Source organism: Drosophila albomicans, chromosome 3 (assembly GCF_009650485.2).
Source record: "Drosophila albomicans strain 15112-1751.03 chromosome 3, ASM965048v2, whole genome shotgun sequence".
Lineage (NCBI taxonomy): Eukaryota > Metazoa > Arthropoda > Insecta > Diptera > Drosophilidae > Drosophila > Drosophila albomicans.
Genome location: NC_047629.2, coordinates 22,087,723 through 22,108,908, shown reverse-complemented (window position 1 = coordinate 22,108,908; position 21,186 = coordinate 22,087,723). Strand labels below are relative to the sequence as shown.

General features: G+C 39.7%; 6 protein-coding genes across 8 annotated transcripts in view; 2 read left to right on the top strand and 4 right to left on the bottom strand.

Moving 5' to 3' along the window:
• Positions 1 to 1,016: 1,016 nt before the first annotated feature.
• Positions 1,017 to 3,133, top strand: LOC117569556 (histidine-rich glycoprotein). Its single transcript, XM_034250773.2, has 3 exons — positions 1,017 to 1,115; positions 1,971 to 2,032; positions 2,786 to 3,133. The coding sequence occupies exons 1-3, from the start codon at positions 1,095 to 1,097 to the stop codon at positions 3,033 to 3,035; spliced, it is 333 nt and encodes a 110-aa protein (XP_034106664.1). The 5' UTR covers positions 1,017 to 1,094; the 3' UTR covers positions 3,036 to 3,133.
• A 1,362-nt stretch (positions 3,134 to 4,495) lies between these two features.
• Positions 4,496 to 5,376, bottom strand: LOC117571462 (integrator complex subunit 3 homolog). Its single transcript, XM_034253613.2, has 2 exons — positions 5,236 to 5,376; positions 4,496 to 5,169 (listed from the first exon to the last, which is right to left on the bottom strand). The coding sequence occupies exons 1-2, from the start codon at positions 5,248 to 5,250 to the stop codon at positions 4,690 to 4,692; spliced, it is 495 nt and encodes a 164-aa protein (XP_034109504.1). The 5' UTR covers positions 5,251 to 5,376; the 3' UTR covers positions 4,496 to 4,689.
• Positions 5,377 to 8,111: 2,735 nt separating this feature from the next.
• LOC117572758 (endoplasmic reticulum junction formation protein lunapark-A) lies at positions 8,112 to 10,203 on the bottom strand. Its single transcript, XM_034255842.1, has 6 exons — positions 10,056 to 10,203; positions 9,670 to 9,899; positions 9,414 to 9,546; positions 8,941 to 9,343; positions 8,686 to 8,880; positions 8,112 to 8,627 (listed from the first exon to the last, which is right to left on the bottom strand). Exons 1-6 carry the CDS (start codon positions 10,080 to 10,082, stop codon positions 8,446 to 8,448), a joined length of 1,170 nt encoding a protein of 389 aa, XP_034111733.1. The 5' UTR covers positions 10,083 to 10,203; the 3' UTR covers positions 8,112 to 8,445.
• Positions 10,204 to 10,340: 137 nt separating this feature from the next.
• On the top strand, positions 10,341 to 12,400 carry LOC117572756 (armadillo repeat-containing protein 6 homolog). Its single transcript, XM_034255840.2, has 2 exons — positions 10,341 to 10,887; positions 10,968 to 12,400. The coding sequence occupies exons 1-2, from the start codon at positions 10,771 to 10,773 to the stop codon at positions 12,243 to 12,245; spliced, it is 1,395 nt and encodes a 464-aa protein (XP_034111731.1). The 5' UTR covers positions 10,341 to 10,770; the 3' UTR covers positions 12,246 to 12,400.
• An 82-nt stretch (positions 12,401 to 12,482) lies between these two features.
• On the bottom strand, positions 12,483 to 14,201 carry LOC117572757 (E3 ubiquitin-protein ligase TRAIP). The gene is made up of 6 exons (XM_034255841.2): positions 14,012 to 14,201; positions 13,732 to 13,947; positions 13,261 to 13,672; positions 13,068 to 13,190; positions 12,790 to 12,981; positions 12,483 to 12,725 (listed from the first exon to the last, which is right to left on the bottom strand). Exons 1-6 carry the CDS (start codon positions 14,125 to 14,127, stop codon positions 12,492 to 12,494), a joined length of 1,293 nt encoding a protein of 430 aa, XP_034111732.1. The 5' UTR covers positions 14,128 to 14,201; the 3' UTR covers positions 12,483 to 12,491.
• A 714-nt stretch (positions 14,202 to 14,915) lies between these two features.
• LOC117572754 (5-hydroxytryptamine receptor 2A) overlaps positions 14,916 to 21,186 on the bottom strand; it is a 71,399-nt gene continuing 65,128 nt past the window's right edge. For 2 of the 3 annotated variants that reach the window (XM_034255838.2, XM_052006180.1), the window contains 3 exons: positions 18,884 to 19,825; positions 17,481 to 17,605; positions 14,916 to 16,318 (listed from right to left, as the gene is read on the bottom strand). In XM_034255838.2, coding sequence (XP_034111729.2) covers positions 17,507 to 17,605; positions 18,884 to 19,825 — 1,041 coding nt within the window. In that variant the 3' untranslated portion in view covers positions 14,916 to 16,318; positions 17,481 to 17,506. Of the gene's footprint in view, positions 16,319 to 17,480; positions 17,606 to 18,490; positions 18,819 to 18,883; positions 19,826 to 21,186 lie in introns of those variants that run through there. The other variant, XM_052006181.1, reaches the window with a different exon arrangement.

The following is a 21,186-nucleotide window of genomic DNA, read 5'->3' as shown; positions in this document are numbered from 1 at the left end:
AAATAATAATTCGTATTGTATTGCACACTCACTCACACACATAGTGACATTAATATCTTGCCCAGTCAAAGTTCGATTGCCTATGTCAGTTGCTGAAGATGACAACAACGACAATGAAGACAAGTACGCAAGATGCAGTGCAGGTTGCTCGACTGTGCGATACCCGATACATAATTTGTACTTTTGAAAGATGTATTGTAAAAAATACAAATATAAAAAAAATGTAATTAAGTTGTTGGTTAAACTTACTAACTGAAAATAGTTTATAAAATTGTTTTATTAAAATATAGATTAATTATAAATTATAAATCAGTGCTGAAATAGGATACGCTTTCTGTTAATTTTATTTAATTTTTTACTGTATATTATCACTGAATCTATTTAGAATTTAATTGGAATTATACGTACATATCATATTAAAAAATAACTTAATAAAGATATAAACAACATAAGTACTATCATTAAATTTTGGTTTCTGTTGCATTTATAATAAGTAATAAGTGCTAATTGCAAATACCTATATATATTTTTTATCGATTTTCAGGTGTCATTCTTTTATAATACCCTTTAACCTCTTGTCTACCGGGTATAACAATGGCAACGACAACTGCTGGCTTAATTGTGAGTTAATTTTTGCAGCAACTGATGCGTGCTTGCAGTAGCCACAGTAGCTTCATATAGTAGCTCTAGCTGCCCCACTATCTGCTCCACTGTCTACCCCCTTCGGGTTAAAACTACAGACGGACAGACCTCTTGGTTAACCAACTCATAAAACAGTTAACAGTGCGCTGCTCCCGTTGTTGTTGTTGTTGCTATTGTTGCAGTTTCTGTTGCTGCCGCTGCTGTTGCTGTTGCTGTGCGTCACGTTTGTCTTTTACATTTGTCGTCGCAGCTGGCGCCGCTGCGACTGTCGACGACTGTTGCTGCTGTCGTCGCTGTTAGCCGCTGCTGCTGGCGCCTGCCTGCAATTGACTATAAAATGGATGAGCCGCTGGCCAATGGTTATCAGTCATTGGCAGACGCATTGGCAGTATCAGCTAAAAGTTTAAGCGCGTTCGCAACCACAAAATACAACCAACCAAAACAAACCAAACATGACCGCTCTTAAAGTTTTCGTAAGTGAAAGGAATAAACTGCAAATAATAATAAATATATATATAAAAAAAAAAACATAGACAAAAGGACTCGTGTGCAAAGTGTGCAAAAAAGTGCCAAACAGAGCAAGTCATGCAGCCAGAGTTATATAATCGACAACAAAACCAACACACTCAAGTATTTGGATATTTAAGTGCAATAACTTGCCAAGGGCTTTCAGCTCTCCAGTGAACTACAAGAAATAGGGGAATTTTTATTACCACACAGAAAACTTTAAAAAGCATACAAAAAAGTAAAACTGCTTTAAGCTCTCAAAAAAATCTACGGTTTCGCAAATATTTCGAAAAGCAATACGACTGCGAAATCTGCAATTTCAACATAAACTTATAGTATTTTTCGAAACTGTGTAAAACATTTTTCTAAACATCATTTTTAAGAGAGACATAATTTTTCCTTTTTTAAGAATAGTTTCTTATTGTTTTGCTCAATAAATGTATGTTACACACTTTTTAAGTGAAAAAGTATAATAAGAAACGTTAAATTAATATTAGATATTTCTTCAATTCACAGCAATGGAGAGCCTTTCTTTTGTTAGATTAGATTATTCATAATATTAAGATTTCATTCTTCTTTCAATGGAAATTTTACATTATTTTAATAATAGTATTCTTATACAAAGTTATTCCTTTTGTCTTATATATTATTATCACTTTACGAAAATTTCAAGAATTATAATAATTGCACTTATTATTACACTTAGCTTATCCTATGTCGTAAATTGTTTTCATAATTTGGATTTCATAACTCTTACTATACATACATTTAAACTATTATTATAATTGACTTATTTTTGTTATTTTCTTCCGCACTTTCAGATCCTTGTAGCACTCTTCGCTGTGGCATACTCGGCGCCCAGTCCCGGCTTCTTTGGCAAGCAGTAAGTCAACCAGAGATTAAACCATTTATGGTCATTAATGTTCCAATCTGTAGTTATTGCTTCCCATGTTGTGCAAGCTAGTTGAGTTTATGGCCAGACTTATATAGCTTTTTAAGTGCCGGGCATTTTGTCTCTATGAATTATTTATTGATTTGCGTTTGAAATGAAGCAATCAATATGAATAGAGCTTGTAACACTTAGCTATGCTATGATCTCGATCGGGAATGGGAATGAGGATGGAGATGGGGTTGGGGTTGGGGGATTGTGATTGGGGGACGATGCCGTCGATGCAGTTCAATTGTCAGACACTGAACCTGTGGCAAAAGACAACGCTCAGGAATTTCACAGGCACTGGCATTTGTTGCATTATAATGCGCACATAATTGCGGCTGTTAATTACAAATTCCGAGCATTGGTCCGCGTCTCGGTCTCGGCCTCCCGTGCCAAGTGGCAATAGCAAACAACAACAACAGTAACGAGCGACAACAGCGGAGAGTTCAAGCAACTGCCAACGAGCAGCGTATAGAGAATGAGACGGAGAATGACAGTGAGAGTGAGACGGACTATAATGGAGCTGGACAAGTTAAGCAAGCTGCCAGCTATTCACTGATTAGCTAATAACATTGAATGCCAATTATTGTGTGACTGCACCCTCTCTTTCCACTTAGCTAGTCTCGTCCCTCATTAACATTTCACTTTCCATCACTTTCCAATGAGCTAATTTTCTCTTCTTCTCTCACGTGCGATTCTCAGCGAACACCACACAATCCATGTGCCCTACAAGGTGCACACCGTGCATCATCATCATGTCCAGAAGGTAGCGGTGCCCGTGGTGAAGCACGTGCCCGTCTACAAGGAGGTGCATGTGCCCATCTACAAGGAGGTGCCCGTCCATCATGTGCATCACGAGGAGATTCTGCCCGTGCATGTGCATGAGGATCATCACGATTTCCACCACGATTTCCACAAGGGTTGGTCTTCCCACTCCCATGGCTGGCTGTAAATTTCAGTTCCTGCCTTTGCTTTTTTTTGCTCTGTAAATACTGTACAATGTTTAAGCTAATAACAATCACAACAACAACAACATAAACCAAATTAATAAAAAAAGTGCTTGTAAATAAAGTGAGATTTTTCGATTGTAACTTTCGGGTTTGGGTTGAGAGCCAAATGATTATTATAATTTTTTTAATTTGCAGTTGCACTTGACCTTGGCCACTCGAAGTGGCCGCCGTTTTGCAAGAACGACTTTCACAAAAGCGGCTCGGGGTCAACCAGCAACAACTACAACTACAACAGCAACAATTGTAGCCAGCAGCAGCAGCAGCAATCAGCCAGGTGATCACCTGTAAGTCGCACTCCTTGTCCCAGCGCGGAACTGGAACTGATACTGAAACAGAAAACAGAAAACTCAAACTGAAAACTGTTTGTTGTAAACTCTGTAAACAGGGCGTGCCGCATTCTGGCCACATGACAAGGTTTTGGTCAGTTTTTCGTAATATAGTAAACGCAGAGTCTACCAGAATCGAGCCTAATGCTCTTGCTGCTTTAAAAACAAGTCCAACACAATCAAGACATAAATCAAGTTGCAGTACGGTTAACTACTTACAAAATAATAGAGTTCATTACAACAAAACGTCGAGTGGGTTGTCAAGTTTACTTCTACCTAAAAAGGTACACAATTTAAATATGAATAAATGCACTTAGTGACAGCTCAACATTTTTGGTAAACTGCACTGTGGATTTTATTATAAAAATAAATCAAGTATACGACCTCGTGTATGTGAAATATTTGCCAGTAGATAAATAGTCGCTAAACCAAACTGGATAAATAAGATAAATCTAAAATGTCACTGGAAAATATTTTCTTAAGGTTCATGATATTATTATTAATGACAATAATTTAATGTAAGGCAAAAATTTGGATTTATTTGTAGGAGAATAGAAAAACACGAGTGAGTTGTCAAAATTATTCAAAGCAATAAAATAACTGTATTTAATGATATATTATTTATTTAAATTTATTATTAAAGAATAGAAAAGTTCAATAAAAACACAGTAATTGTCTTGCATTTATTAAATTCTAAAAATAGTTTTGTTTGTTTGTTTATGAATTGTAATTTATAATGAAGTTTGACTGTCGAACGATTGAGCAGCTAATCAATTGGACTGAAATTGCCACATGATTGAGTCAGACGATTAGAAACAGTTCTAAAAGGTATTTATCTATGTTTATGGTACAATTTAATGGCGATAAACAAACAGTTCAAGCAGCTCAACTTCACTATAATGAAATGATTTGAATTTAACCATTTTTTAAGCCGTATTTTGGGGTATAATTAATTTAATTATAGATCATGAAACCGCCTTTGATTTTAATACATGTACTCGTGTGTTATTTATTAATTCGATAACTGTTCGTTTTATTGCTGTTTGACTGTGCTATAGTAAAAAAATCGACATTCCTTGTACTATTTTTATGACCAACATGCTTTTTTATTTGACGCCAACAACAGAGTTTTATAATTGAGAACTTGTAGCGTTAAGAGGAAGCTAAGTAAGTGGAAAATGCGTGTAATGAGTGATCGTAGATTGTAGACAGATTGTAGGCGACAGTGTGGAAAGTGTGGGTGGATAGCAAAGGACGGATGAGTAGCAGCTTAGTTGCAGTAGGGGAAGTTGGGGCACTGATGGGGCGAGACACCAGCGGGATAGAGACGCTCCGTCCAGCCGGGCAATGGTGGGGCAGCAACTGGGGCACCAGCGTGTCCAGCATTCACATCACAGTAGGGATAGTTGGGGCAGGTCTGGGGATTGATGCCAGCCGGATACTTGTCACCGCCACCGGCAGCCGGGGCTGGTTGGGCATTCCACGAGGGCTGTGGCTGCCACTGCTGTTGTGGTTGCTGCCATTGCTGTTGAGGTTGCTGCCAGTGCTGCTGGGGCTGTGGCTGCCACTGTGGCTGGGGTTGTTGCCACTGGGGTTGTGGTTGCTGCCACTGCGAATGCGGATTGTGGAGGCGTGCATTATCACAGATGGGGAAGCCGGGACAGTCCTGAGGATTCACACCAGCTGGATATTGAGCAGCTGGCGGATGCTGTGGCTTGGCCAGCACCAAGACCAGGCAGGAGGCGAACATCTGCAGGAGGCAGGAGATGTATGAACTTTGAATCCAGAATGCGTAATGCGGAATGCCTCAACTTACCAGTTTGAAGAACATGTTGGTGGATTGAAATGTGTGTAGTGTTTGGGGGATAATCCTTGTGGCCAATTGGACTATAAAGTCGTGAGTGCGAACTTAAACTTCCAATTGGATTCCTGGTCAGCGCTGCACTGTGGGACAAACGACGCCGTCACTTAGCTTATATAGCCGAGCACAGTCTCTCGTTGACCGGCTAGAACCGAGACTCGATCTCAGTCGCAGCCTCAGTCTCAGTCTCTATCTCAGTCGAAGTCGGGTCGGTTTCACTTTCATTGGCTGGCGCAGATTTGGTGCGGCAATGGTAACTGCATTTGTTGCTGTAATTCTCGTATACGTTGCCGTTGTTGTTGTTGACTGATCTCGCGCATATTTTGCTTGATTGGCCCAACAGATTATTATTAGAGTCTTTGTTGTGAGCGCGAACGCGAACAAATAAATCGAACGGCCACGGAACAGACACACACACACACACACATAATACTCATGCATATAGTACTTACTTACTTATATCTAGTAAATAGACAGACAGACATATGTGTGTACATACTTATATCGAGTTACAGGCATGCCGTCATTAGCAATAGCAATGAACTAAGCCCCCAACTTGTGGATACTCGAATTCGTATTTGATCGCATTCTAGCCACAATGGTTTGTCTTTAGCTCTCTGCGTTGGCGTTTCTTTGCCTTTTGGTTTTTTGCATTTTGCCATTTGGCCAAATCGCTGTTTTGCCGTTGCAGTCTCCGTCTCAGTCTCAGTCTGAGCTTTAACATCCACACTCAACCCTTGCCACATGGTGTGTGGCTGTCATGGGATCTGTTCGTGAATCACTTCATTTTCGTGCTACAGGTTGCCCAGTCATGCCACCAAGTCTCAATCTACCTCAACCTCTCAGCCTCAGCTCTATCGATATCACCATCACCAACGCCATCAACATCGTCGTCGCTGTCGCTGCCTTTGCCGCAGTCGCCCGGAAGGCGAGTCCCCCATGCAAACGGGTTTCGGTGCAGCGACATTGCACTAGATTCAATGCACTGCACTCGAGAGTGCCGATAGAAGTGTTGCCTTCTAGGCTAGGGATGGACGATCGATAATTAAATTGCCTTCATTAAGTACTTAATATCATTCTTTATTTCTTCCATTTCCATTATTATTCATAAATCGTAAGTGCAGCCATAAAAATAAGTGTAAGTATCAAATATAACTTATACTTAATTGATCAATTAGATAAGTCAATATTATAAATTGAGAACGTTCAAAAATAAATTAGAATGGAAATTTATGCTTTAGGTGGCATACAAATAGAAATCATGTGAAACAACAAATATTTACTCAGAAAAAAGGCCGTTTGTTTTCTGTTTACAAATTTATTAGTCTTAAAACTAATCTTAATTTTTAAAAAAAATTTCGTAAATACAGTGAATATATTTAAATTTTTAATTGCAGGAAAATACAAAAATATTAATAAAACGTATATTTAAATATTGAAAAATATATATTTAGAAAGCAAAACACATGGTTTTGGAAATTTAGAGGTTGGCAAGGAAGCTTAAAAAATGTGATTTAGTTTTTAAATTACAATAAATAATAAAATACAATATAGCATAATTTAAAAAAATAAATCTTACCAAAATAAAGTAATAATTACTAATTTGAATTTGTTTTTCATAAAACAGGTAAATACTTTAAAGTTAAGTGCTAGTGCTTAATAACAAAGCTTGTCAAAAAGTGCATAAACAAATTAAGTAAAATAGAAGCATGTATTATGAAAACGGAGTATATAGAAATATTTATAAAAAAATATTTAATTAAAACGATTTACTTTGCATTTTCTTTTCAATATAGGGGCTTATGTTTGCCATCCCTAGCTGTAGCAGGTTTCGATAAGCTTATGCAAATCGCAATGCATATGTTGTGGATTACTGTTGTTGTTGTTGCACATTGTCGCCTTAAGAAGGCGTTGTTGTTTGAGCTGTGCCGCATACGCATTACCGACGCATGCAACTGTCCAGTCCAATGTCGCACGCATTGACTTCCTGACCAGAGAGCGCCGTCAGACAGAGAGGGAGATAGATCGATAGACAAGGCAAATTGGGAAATTCAATTACAAGGCGAGTAATGTGCTGTCACACAAATTATGAGCTAATCAGGCAACAGTCAACAGGCCAGCGGCCTCGGGTAACACATACAACAATAAGTATAGCACATGGACAATTGTTGGCAACGGTGTAACAGATTTAGTTTAATTCTTATAATTTGTGCTTGCAACTGCCGCCGCCAGCCATTGGCCAGGAATGTGCGCGGGCGCGGCTGCTCCACTTGTAGGTGTTGGTGGTGGCAGTGCATTATGATTGTATTAGTGTTTGCTGCTAACGGTTTGCGATTGCTCTCTTTGCTATTGCTGCTGCTGCTGCTGGCTAATGCGAATGCGTTACGTGGCGGTGGCTGGGTCTGTAACTGTGGCGCGGGCGCGCTGCAAACTGATCTTGTTAGCCTTGATCAATGGCCCGGAAAAATAAAAGCTAGCGAAATTGAAATTGTTGACCGTTCGCATAATGCAGTCACAGTCAGAATCCGAGTCTCGTTCTCTCCTCATACAGATCTCACACCCCGTTGGCCGGCCATTTGGTGTGTGGTTGTCTCTCCAGTCGCTGGTTTTGTTCTCGCTCATGTAAGTTGCCGATAACTCTTGTTTTTTGTTGTTGTTTTTGTTTTGTCACATTGGCGCGTTTTAAGTTATTATGCCATTATCTGCCGCCTTCTTTTTCGTCTAGTTTTTAATTATCAATTTCCTTCTGTGTGCTGACGTATGGCTGTTAACGGGGCGTGTGCTTAAGGTGTGCCGTGAAAAAGAAAGCCACTTTGCATATTTGCCATATATGTTAAGCTGGTTTTCAATTTTCAAATTTTTGTATTTCAAGACAAACTCAACAATTATTCAGAAGTTCAGTTTCGATAAAGTTGTTTGTGTTTTGTAGATTTAAACTAGTGAGTGTGTGTGTATGGGGGTAAATTTAGTGACTACAATTGAACAAAGATTCGTATTTAAAAAAATAATAAAAGTTGCTTACCAACAAAGTGTTAATTAATATTAATAATGTAAACTCTAAGCGAAATATAATATAATAAGTTGATTTATTTTAAAGCTACCGCTTTGCGGAGCCTAAAAAACCTGTTCATGGCGCACTTGGGAGAGCTGAAACTATTCGCAATTCTATTCTTTTGCCTCAGTCTCGCTGGCAGCAGCAGTAGTTGCAGCATCAGTCTCCTCTACTTTTGTTGCAGTCGTTGAAACATCATCACCAGCGTTTGTGGCAGCCTCAGTTTTAGTATCAGCTTCGTTATCAGTCATTGGCAAATCATCGTGCAGCGCACGACGTGTCGACAGCTTATTATCTGGAATAAACATCATTAAAGATATATGTACAATTTGTTGAATTCTTCAATTAGTCACCGTAATCTTCATCCTCATCGTCGGATGAATCACTGTCAGAGCTGTCATTGCGCAGCGTCGACTGCGGCGTCTGTGGATGCGCTGCTTCCAGTGACAGTCGCGGCGCCACAGGTCGCTCTTTGCGTGCCGGGTTTAGCACATTGCAGAAAGCACAATGAAACGTCGTATATTCGTAGTCGCCTACTGGCAGCATGCCTGCAATGAAGAAGAATGATTCGCATACAATTGATACAAAGTTGCAGCTAATATATTTACCATTGTGTCTGTGACATTCCTTGCAGATCATGGCATAACGATTCTGTGGACTGTCACCCACCAAAAAGTCCACAATGCGATCTAAGGCGCTGCGTTTGCTCTCATCGACAATGGGAAACGGGGTGCGCCGGCGCAACTCCTGCATTGTGCGGCCTTGTGGCGTTGAAGGTTGCACTTGCAACATCGGAGCCATTACACTGCTATTCAGATTATTATTCATGTTACGATAAACGCCGCTGTACGGCGTTAGCTGTCGCTGTTGAGCAGCTGCTGCTGCTTGTTGTGGTGTGCGTTGCAGTGCCGTCGTTTTATTGAGGGATGTGCTACTGACAGCGGACCGAACTGTGCCCAACATGCGGTTCTGTTGCTTATCGCCAAAGCGTTCAAGAAGATTTACTGCCACCTAGAATAAGGAAACAATTACTATATTTAAAAAAAGAGAACTTCATAATAATCTCTTTCTCTGCCCTTACCTTGTAGGTCTCTTTGTCCATGACCTGCTCCAATATCTTGCTCTTCTTCTCCTTCAACTGCTTGAGCTTATCGCCATTTTTGTTAAGCTTGCGCTGAAAATACCACGTAAACATTTGACGCAAGAAAACAATGCTAAACGAGAAAGACAACAACAAAAACAAAAAATATTAAATGCACATTGCGCGGAATGAGATCATCAAACAACCGATCAATTGACGGATTGAGTTTGAATCACCATTTGACAAAAACACTCACAGCACTGGGAAGAGAAGTAACGGCACCAGGTACATGATGCGTTCTTGCATCGTTGGCGGGAAATAGAAGAAGTACCATAGCGCAAAGCCAACAATGTAGACGCCAATTGTGAAGCCAACAAAGTTCGTAACAAATCGTCTTTTACGCTCCTGCGTATTGATCACATATTTCTCAAGTTCTTGGATCTGAACTTGCAGCCCCTCCAGAACAGCAGTCGTAGATTTTTCCTTCTATAATTAGAAATGCGTACGTTGTATGTAGTACACATAAATCGCTGTGTGTGTGCAAAAGCGAAAAATATGTAGGCGCCCTCAGCGTCATATCTATGTATGTTTTCGTTGCATTTCTTTGCTTTTTGGAGGCCACTGCGAAGCAATATATCTTACCCGAAATTTCGATAAAACGAAGCCCATTTTATTGTTAGTAAATGACTGTGAATAATATAATTAACTGCGCCTACTACTTAAATTTAAAATGTAAATAAATTCAACTATTTTCGTGCCGTGACCGTCCCGCTTGTTGGAATTGTGTATAAACTATCGATATATGCGAGCTTCCAATTGCATTTCGATTGCTTCCGGCAATATATTGCAAATCGATATATTATTTAGCAAAACCATCAAAGAAGAGGCTAATAAAAATCGTTGAACATTGTAAATATTATAATTGGTAATAAGAACTAGGCAATCGTTTGAAATTATTAATCATTTTCGGCCAAAACCAAAGGAAAATTTGAAAGCATTACTGGTTTTTTCGATTATTGTGCCGCCCTGGTTGCAGTAAAACCGACAACAGCTGTTTTGCTTAAGTTGCGCATTTTACGAACAAGTATTAACAGAAAATTAATAATTATTTTGCACTCAAGCGTTGAGATTATTTTACGATAATTGACGTTGTTTATTTGGTGTTATGTTTTGGTGGCTTTCATAACGCACACAAGTAATACTCACTGCCAGTTCACCGTTGAACAAAAAAACTGTTTTTTACCGTGTAGGAGTTGTTGCGGAACAAGAAAAACAACAACAACAACAAAGTAAAATTGAAGCAGACGTCGCTTTATTTGCAGCTGTTGTGCATTTATAGCCTAAATTTGAAGTTAAGATGTCGAAGGTGATTTCGCAAGATACATTCGACGAGGTCGTCAAAGAGAATGTCATAGACTTCTCAATGACTCCATCGGAGGCCAAGGAAGAGACGATTAAACAGTTTGAAGCGCAGGTGCGTAATTATTTGTTGTCTTGTTGCATGCGTCATCTAATCTTTGTCTTCTATTGTATCTATGTATGGCGCATGTTTAGGGCATTAACCTCGCGAACATTATCAAAGACTTGGCCATCAACAATGAAACGGGACGACCGATTATCAATGAAACGTTGGATAAAATCAAGACACTCATTAGCCAAAAGTCTGAGGACACTCAACAGTTGTTGGAACTGATTACTGTACTGGATTTGGAGTGCCAAAAGTCACTGGCTCATCGTGTCCTGGCTGGCAAGAATGGTGCGCATGATGCACTGATCACATTGCTCGAGCAGACACTTCAAGAAACAGAGATTAATACGACGCTGCTTTGCAAATGCCTGCAGGCTGCCAACAGTTTGTCGCAGAAGCAGCCAGATTTATTCGATGCCGAGGCCTTGTCCATTGTGCTGAAGTTACTGGCGTTGCAGGACCAACAGCTGGATGTCACTTGCCTAACACTGCAGTGGCTGCAGAAGGCATGCGTGATGCATGAGATGAATCGTCAGAACATTATAAGCAGCAATCTCTTGAAGCTAACGAAGGCTCTGCTGCGAAAGGATAATCCGCGTGTGGTGCGTGAGATGACTGCAGTGCTGCGATTCCTGGTGTTGGACGATGATATAAGGGTGGAGTTTGGCTGTGCTCATGAGCATGCGCGACAGATTGCCAACGAGCTGCTACTGGAGTTGGTGCAACTGCTGCCCGAGTACGAGGATGTGAATGTGCTGTCCGATTTGCTGCTCACTATTGGCACGCTGGCCGTGCGACAGGAACTGTGCACGCTGATTGACGACGCGGGCGGTCTGAAGCTTATCTTTGACATCATGAAAGCAAATCTGAATCAGGAGCGTTTGAATCGTGAAGCACTGAAATTGCTGCGTGCTTTAGCCGGACATGATGCGGTTAAGGCGCACATTGTCCAACAGGGAGTGGCGCCCATCATCAAGGAGTTGCTTGAAACGCATCAGGCCAACGAGAACATTGTTTCCGCCGCCTTGGCGTGCATAACGACCCTCACGTTGCGTGTGCAGGAGCATAGCGCTGCCTTCTTTGAGACGGGCATTGCAGAGATTATTGTGGAGACGTTGCGTCGCCATCCCAAGCACAAGATTGTGCAGCGCAACGGCGCCTGGGCCATACGCAATATGGTGTCGCGTTCGCGCAATCAATGCGAGTCGTGGTTGTCGTTTGGGGTTGAGGATTTGCTGAATGCAGCCATGGCTGAGCATCCATCGGTGGCCCAGGACATCAAGGCTGCGCTGCGTGATCTGGGCTGCAAGGTGCAGTTGCGTGAGGAGTGGACTGGCAAGGCAGAAAAGAAAATTGCAGCTTAGATCGCTCACTTTATCATACATATATTTTCTATTTTTATAATCATTGCTAACTTATTTCCATACGAAAAAATCAAAAAACTACTAATGCAACAGCACAATGATCAGAGCTTATACAAAATCGACTAATATTATAAATTATTAATGTTAGAAACAGCGCTTAACAAATTTAATTCGAAGAAACTGAGGCAGTCTTGGCGTATTCTCTTTACTCCTGGCTTGGCTTATTATTAATTCATGCATAATTCACTATTTTTTCAGCTTTATGTTGCGCAGCGTTCCCGCTTTAAGTCGAAAATTAACAGTATTTGTGCTTGGTTGACTTGTAACTCTGGTCGCCGCTTCCTCTGCGGCACGCTGCGCAAAAGGATCTATCTTCTCAGAGCCACCCATGCCATCGTAGGCAAAATTTGAACCCATCGCAGCTGCGCCCCCTGAGCTCGAAGCGCCCAGCAGCAGTCGTGGTTTCTTGAAGATCGAGTACTGCAAGCGAAGAGCTAGTTTGTTTAGTTAGTTGCACATGGGTGAGAATAGAAGCAGTCATTACCTTTTCACTAAGATCACTTGTCGTCTTGCGAATCACTCCGCTGGTCATGCTAATGCCCGATCCTGTTTTAATGGGAGATATCTTGCTAATGCCTTGGATGGGCGGTTTCAAGAGATGCGTCATTCCTACGCTGCTAGATTTGATGTTTAGGTAAGGTGACGTTGACTCCTCAATGCGCTTGATGCTCTGTTTCTGTAAATGACAAAGAATTTATTAGAAAATGAAACGCTTAATGATTGAGCTGTGTATTAAATTATATATACAGTATATATACATACTATTGTGGGCGAGATGGTGTTGCGGCGTTCTTCGAGCTTGAGTGCAACTAAATTTGTGTTTAGGCCCAATGAGCAGTTGCTGGAGGCATCCACATCAATTGGTTGACCCTGTAGTGTCTTAAGCTGCAAGGGTTTTAAAATAGTGTGTATAGAACATTTACTTCTAGCTGCGCTGAGGTAATTGTATTGTTACCTTTTCCTGTGCTCGATACAAATCGCTCTCGAGATGCGACATCTGCTCCTCTAACCGTCGCTTTCCTTCCAGCTCCTTGCGCAGATCGTTCTGCACCACCTTGAGCACATTGCGCAGTTCAGTCTTTTTGGTCTCACACTGGCGAAGCTCACGCTTTAGCGTGGACACCCAGTTGGCCAGCACATTTGGATTGGCTTCGTTTTTTAGTAAGCGATCAGCATCCGCAGCACCAGCTGTCAGAATGGCCGAAACGCCTTCCATAGTGTTGATCTGCTGTTTCAGTGATTTGTTCTCCTTGCGCAGCTCGTCAACAACCCGAGCATCGCTCTTTAGTACATTTATTTGTTCCACATAGCTGCTGACAACAAAGTCTTTCTTCTGTAGATTCTTCTCTAACCCCGCAATGGTTTTTCTAGAGAAACGTTGGGAAGATGTTATGAATATGGTTTGGAATCACTTGACAGCACTTACAGGCACTTCTTTTGGGTCTCTTTTAGTTCTTTCATTTGTCTCTCGACCTTGTTGCTTTCCTGTTCCTTCATTTTCATAGCCAAATTGGCATTATCCAGCTGCTCTTGCAGGGAGCCAACATCAATCCGACTCACGTCCAAATTGGCCAGATTGAAATACACACGAATTATGTTCCGATTTGTGCATTTATTGCGACACTGTGGGCAGGTTTTAGACCTGCAAAAGCAACTCCACTTAATTTCACATTTACACGCTCTATCTCAGTGGGACGCCTTATTACCGTTCTAGCCATTGCATTAGGCATGTGTGATGGAACATGTGGCCACACGTTGTGACGTACACTTCATCCGATTGTGTGAACAATTCGGCACATATGACACAGTTTAAATTCAACATTATGCATGCGAAAAATAGTTGCTACATAAATTACTTAATCAATCTAGCGTTTGGCAGCAAACTGATTTTCGCGCGGTTTTATCAAAAAGAGAACAGCTGTTCGTAGACCGGTTGTGAAACATCGATGGAATTATCGATATATCGATACCAATTAGATTTTTATGGTAAATATCGATATTTTCTAGTGCTATAATTTAAAATAACCAAATCGAAAAAAGTAACTGAGTTTTGTGCAGGCGAGGGTTTGGTTTGCTGTTTGTATTTGCTTCTCAGTTTATAATCCGCTATTTTATGGTTTACTGTGCCAAACACTATTTTATAACAAATGTTGAAAAAGGCACGAACCCAACTTTAGGACGAGTTCCTCGCCTTTTTTTGGACATTCGCCGAAAATGGTTCTTGTCTTGGCTATTTTACCCACCATTAAATTGAAAGGAAAATCATTTTGCAAGAAAGTTCAATTTTTATTTTAATTTGCAGCCAATGAAATGTAGAGTAATTTTAGCATAGCATTTGTTGCAAACTTGTGTGTTTTATTTGCAGTAAACAATCAGATATTTTTGTTTTGTATATCAAGTAATAATTCTTTTTAAATGCGCGCCAATTTGTATGTAATAAAGATAACAATCAAACAATAGAATTGAAACCAAACTTTTATCATTTTTGAAATGATGAATAATTAGTGTTTGTGTGTCGAATTATGACTTGATATAGAACAAACAATTTCTTTATTTCTCTGCGACTCTATTGATAGTTTCTGGTTTGATATCTAGTTTAGACATAGTTTCTTACAATGCTAGTTTATGGTTTCTGCTTTAAGTTTATTCAGAAATGTTCGTTTTCTTAATTTTGAATACTATGTTGTTCGTTTTTTGGGTTTTATTAAATATTAGGGTAGTAAAAGATTTGATTTTTCATTGTGATATTGTTTTCCACTTACTTAAATCGATCATTAACTAACATATGTATGTATGTTTAGTATTTATAATAGTATTTACTGCGTGATATTATTTGTTGTGAATTTCTTTTTTGCTAATTACTTTTTACCCATTTATCCCGAAAGTAGTTTGCTTTTCAATAATACATTGTGGTTTTATGTTGTTGTTATTAGTTTTTACATTAATGTTATACAGTATGTTTCGCACCCTTTAAGCAATTTATATCTAAATGTTTTTTTTTTATTTTTTATTTAACATATTCAAAGAAATCCTTGACATATTTACCAACTTGCTTAGCTTTAATAATACAACAATTTGTTTATTTTCTTATGTAATTTAACTAGAATTTGCATTAACAATACGTTTAAATTGTATTTAAACACGTTCATCATATAGTATATATAGAGATTTTGTCAATTTTACAATAAATTTTATCCTAATAGCCATTAATAGTCAACAAATTTAGTTTAGGTTGTGCCCCTTAATATCTACTTGGTTTTATACACACTTAAATTTCACACTAGTTTTATGTAAGTTCTATAGTTAATTATCTATTAATTATAAGGGGGGCGCTATATCATAGTGTTCAGTATGTGTAATCGGTTCAGTTATAACGATTCCAAATGCCATTGGTACTCATTTTCCTACATATTTATATCCCCAATCCCGATTCCCCAATTCATTCTCAATTCCAATTTTTGGGGATAAATTGTTAGCTAGAGCTATAAATGGATAATTTACACATTTAAATTTGAAAACACATGCATAGTTTTTGGAAGTTGAATACACTATAAGTAGTATTAAGTATTTTGCACTTAAGTTGCTAAAATTTACGACTAATTCTTACACTTTGGTATTTTGATTATATGTATGTATTTATAGTACTTAGTTGGTTTTGTCTGCTGATTTTAGTCAAAAAAAAAACAGTTCCCACATTGGCAATTACAATTAAATTATATTAAATCCTAAATGCTGACTTTTGTGTACAATACAGATTATAGTTTATTATTATAATTAATTTAACCACATTTAGCCGAACGTATTTACATCACTTAAAACCTAAGCCTAAAAGTATGCTTCAATAATGATCATGTGTTTGTTGCTGGCCGCTTAAACTAATCCTTGGTATACACGCTTCAAGTTTTAAATGTATCTTTGTTGTTCTTGTTGTTGTTGTGGACTTAGTTATTGTTACAGTTGTTGTTGTAGTGCCACCGAAGAGGCAAGATCGTGCGCAATTTTAACAGAAGCGCCTGCAAACAATAAACGGAGAGATGCAAACAAATCACATTAGTAACATTATATTAATTGAGGCAAAAAAGTTTTATTCGCGCCAAGCCAAAATTCATTCAAATGCAAAGCAGAAATTTGAATTAATGTTGCTTAATTTAACTTTTATGCTGAATGAATGAATAGAGTGTATGGCTGCAGATTTAACTGCTGCTGCCACACGCAGATGGAAACTCATAGCTGCTGCTGTTCCTAGATTCTTCGTCGCAGTCGTAGTCCAAGTGAAATGCAAATGGGTAGCTTGAAAGTTGCTCGCTTGCTTTGTAGATAAGCCTGCAGGCGGCGAACGTTCAGTCCGTTCGGCCATTGTGGCATAATTCCAATGCAGGGTGAGTAAGAGGGGGCAGGGGCGTGGGCGTAGGTTTTCTTTGGGGCCATTAGACGTTATCCGTTAGCCGTTGCATTGACCAAGTGATTTTAAACGGTTTTCGCATGCAGATGACAGCAGCGATAAAAGGGCTGATAAAACTTTCATTTCGGCTACAGTTTGAGTTTGAGTGGGTGGCGGGGGACGGGTGAATTGAAACTTTGCCTTTGCTTTCGCTTCTTCAGCATGGCTTACAAATTGTTTCAAGGCACTGAAAAACTGCCAACAAAGCGCTCGCAATTCAAATGTTTATGTGTTGCCACTGAGTGAGTGTGTGTGTCAGGAAGGGTGTGTGTGTGTGTGATTGCCAATGGACTCCTTCCCAAGGCCATCTCGTCGCTCTTCTCGTGTGTTTTCCGAAATTGGGCGCCCAAAGCGTCGATATCGACAGCGTCATCGACATCGACAGCGTCGACCAACGTTGACAATGAAATTCAAAACACTTTCAGCAGAAGGAACAGACAGGAGCAGCATCCAAAGGATGTGGAGGAGGAGTAACAGTAACAATAGCTGCAATGGTGGCAAGACGCAGCTCAAACAAATGCTTAAGCAATATCAATTTCAACGACTGCATTGCAAATTGAAACTTGTGAGCGCGAAATTGCAAATAATAAATACAAATCAATGCAAAAGAAAATTGCAATCGCGTTCTTCCTCTCATTCTCCGGTTTATATTTCGATTTTCAAGGATAACCACTTGGCTAATATCAATAATATTTGCTTTTGTTTTCTGTATTTATTTCAATAAAAAACCTTACCTTCTTCGCCTCTTCGCATGCACTATCTAGAGCTTCCCGCTGCGATAGTGCACGGGTCGGTGTCCGCCAAAGAGGATGCGCTTGAAGGCCTGTCTGAACTCGGGGCTGAATATCGTATAGATGACCTGCAATCAAAGTCAAAATCAAGGCACTTTATTTGTGTTTCAGTCATGGTCAGCTGAGATGTTCATAAATGCAAGTGGAGAAGCCAGACAAATTTGATTGATTGTTTTCTCTTCGTTCTTAATGTAGTTAATTAAAATCTACGCTTTCTACTTTGAACAGATATGCAATTTGTATTTGGTATTTAATTATTCTGCTTTATTATTTATGTTTCCTATCACTCATCTATATTAATTACTGCAGGAGAAAATATAAGTCATAAACGAACATTTCAATCCGACTTACGTTTCGTGTTTGATGAAATATTTTAATGATAATGAAGTATTTACGTGTAGAAAATATATTTGAATATATGTATTGCAACTTGCTGAATACATACACAAAAGAAGGAGTAAATTAAGATGAATTTGTCTTGAACTCGTAGCATAACTTAGTATATTTCAAAGTATATTATTTCATATTTAAAATTTATTTAAATTTTAGTGATTTCTTATTACCAGTAAAATATACATAAATACGATTTAGGAAACCTGTTTAGTCACTTCTTTCGCGTCTAAATGAACAGTTTCAACTTTTTAAGGATTTGTAGAATAGTTGAAATGAGGTAAGGAAATCGAATTTTTTTCCGTTGAAGTTATAAAAGGTGCAAAAATTAATGATAATCTATTTATCCGAAAATGATGGTGTAACACTTAAACCAGATTGATTTTTTTAATCGACAAAATTACTATCGATTTATTGTTTTTTTTTTTTTAGAAAATCGATACTTCTTTTTGAAAAAACTAATACGCAAAATATTCTATTTAGTAAACAGCTGTATTAAGGATGTGAATAGACGATAATCATTAAACTAAAGTTGGTATATTTTATATAATTACATAGACTACAAGTGAGATTAGGTGACATTATCATAATACAAGAAATCTGATCAAAACTCAGCAATTGAATGCGCATCTTTAAAATGCAACGTTTAAAGATTAAAGGGAAGGCAATCAACATGGATGAGGGAACATCTGCGTAGAGGGAAGTGCTTCCGCTGTCACAATCATATCATGGCCAGGCCAAACAATTGGCAACACAGACAACTGAATGCACTTGCCGCCTGCGGCAGTTAGCAATCATGCATTTCATTTCCAATGCATTTGGCAAATGTTTGAAGACTTTGACGCTTCCCGTTTACCCGATGGCCACGTAACGATTGCAGCACTATGGACACTAGACGCATGCAAATGTTATTCAAGAGCAAAAAAAAAAGAGGAAAAAAAGAGGTTTACTATTACCGGATTGAGTGTGGAATTGAAGTAGCCCAGCCAAAGGAAGAGGGAGGCGACACTGTCGCTGATTTGGCAGGCGGCGCACAGCGGCATGGTCAACGCCATCACGAAGAAGGGCAGCCAGCATACCACAAAGGCGCCAGTGATGATGGCCAATGTTTTGGCTGCCTTGCGTTCACGTTTCGCCTCCAGCGTCTCCTTGCGCTTGTTCACCTTTTGCATGGGATTCGCAATGCTCGACAACTGCTGCTGCTGCTGCTGTTGCTGTGGTTGCTGGTGAGATGATGCTGTTTGCTGTGGCTGCTTGGTGCGAGGCTCTGGCGTTACCGAACCGGAGGCATTGGCCGAGCTGCACAACGGATGTGCTTGGTTGCAGCTTGTCAATGTGCTGGTCTTTGCTGTCATCGGACCTGCGGCGGCGGCAGCAGCGGCGGCTGCAATGGCTGGTGATGTTGGTGTTTGTGGCGAGAGCGCTGATATCGATGTAATTGTTGTGGCATTTGATGTGCTGGCGCCTCCACCACCGCCGCCGCCGCTTTTGGCAGTTTTTTGTAGCTGCTGCATCTGTTCGAGCTGTTGTTGCAGCTGCGGATCCTCGAGCACTTCCACACCACCAGCGCCATGACTGCTGCCATTGGCCTTGCTTGGCGTTGTTGCTGCAGCCGTCGCCGCCGTCGCCGCCGTCGCCGTTGCTGTTGCCGTTGCCTCCGCTGCTGCTGATGTTGCGGTTGTGGTTGCCATTGCATCATCCTGCTGCTCTTCCTCTAATCGCTCTTCCAACTCGCTGCCATTAACATTTGCTGACGCTGCTGCTGCTGCTGCTGTTGCTGCTGTTGCTCCTCCACTGCTAGCTGCCTTCTGTTGTTTGGTGCTGCTGGCGTGCTGTTGGTTAGCCAAGGCTACCAGGTGAGAGACGGTGGCTATTTGGCTGCCCGATGTGCTGGGCGCCTGCAAAACACAAAGAATGAAAAACAAAGCCAAATGCTCAAAGTCAAATTTCGTTTGCCAAATTAACAATTCAAATCTCAGCTGCTCTGTCTCTCTCTCTCTCTCTCCCTCTTATATAGACACACACACTAGCCCACATAAATCAGAACACCCAATTGCATTCATAAATTTATTTAGTGACTTCCTCCCCCTGCGTTACACTGGCAGCTTCCCCCGCCAGCGATGGGTCGTCAATTTTCATGGGCTTTTTATGCCACGCCAAGTTGTGGTTATAAATTTTCCAAATAAATAAAATTGCTTGGCAAATATTTATTTTCGTTAAGCTCGTTGCGCATTTGTGCGTTGCTGGAACCGCCCAATTTTCTATGATTTTTTTTTTTTTGCTTTTTTATTTGATAGCAATGGCCACGCCCACGCTATTTATAAAACGCCGCCCACTATCAGACAACGTGCAGGCGACGGTCAAAAGGCGGAGTCTAGATTAGAGGGGAGCGGAGGGAGATTTGGCGGCACTTGGTCAAAAAGGGCTACAATTTGTCGAGCTGAGCAGCCTGCTAACGGCATGTCCTAGGCACTAAAATTCATATAATCACCTGTAATTTGAGCCAGCAGTGTTCATGTCCTGGCCACATTATGTGCAGAAGCGTAAAGTGCTAAAATCAACTTTTATGTGTTATAAATTTTGTCTACGGCCGTTGTCGTTGCCACAGCCGAAGCTGCACACGGAAGAAGCGGAGACACAGGCCGGAACACAGACCGCTCATACAGCGCAGGTGGCACGCTCGACTTTTCGGGGCTAGAGATGTGCGAATCAGTGTTGACAACTTTGGCCGTTTTTCACGCACGCAACTGCCACTTGCTGTGGAAGGCTACTAAAAAGACCATAAAACCTATTACACACCTATTACCTATTACTTTGGTTTACATTCATTTACATTTTGTTTGAACAACTGCAGTTGCACGATAAGAATGATCGATATTTTTCTTATATGTATTTCTGACTGCTGCCATGAAAAGGAGATTTTATTGCATTTACAAATGTTTAACAATGTTATTATTTCACTAAATGAACTCTCACTCTTAACACTCTTAATAAAGCATTTTAATAAGATTGTTATTAAATTAATAATCGATTTTAACTTATGTAAAAACGTAATAGAGAATTTAAATAATTAAAATATTGAAATTGCGATATTAAAAACTAATTTTTTGTTATTTCAATACAATTTGTATTCAATTTTATATTGATTTCAATGACGGTAATAATATGTGTTATGAATAGTATAAATATAATAATCGAATTTAAAATTTGTTAAAATTAAATACAAGATGTCATATAAATTATAAAATTTTTATATAAG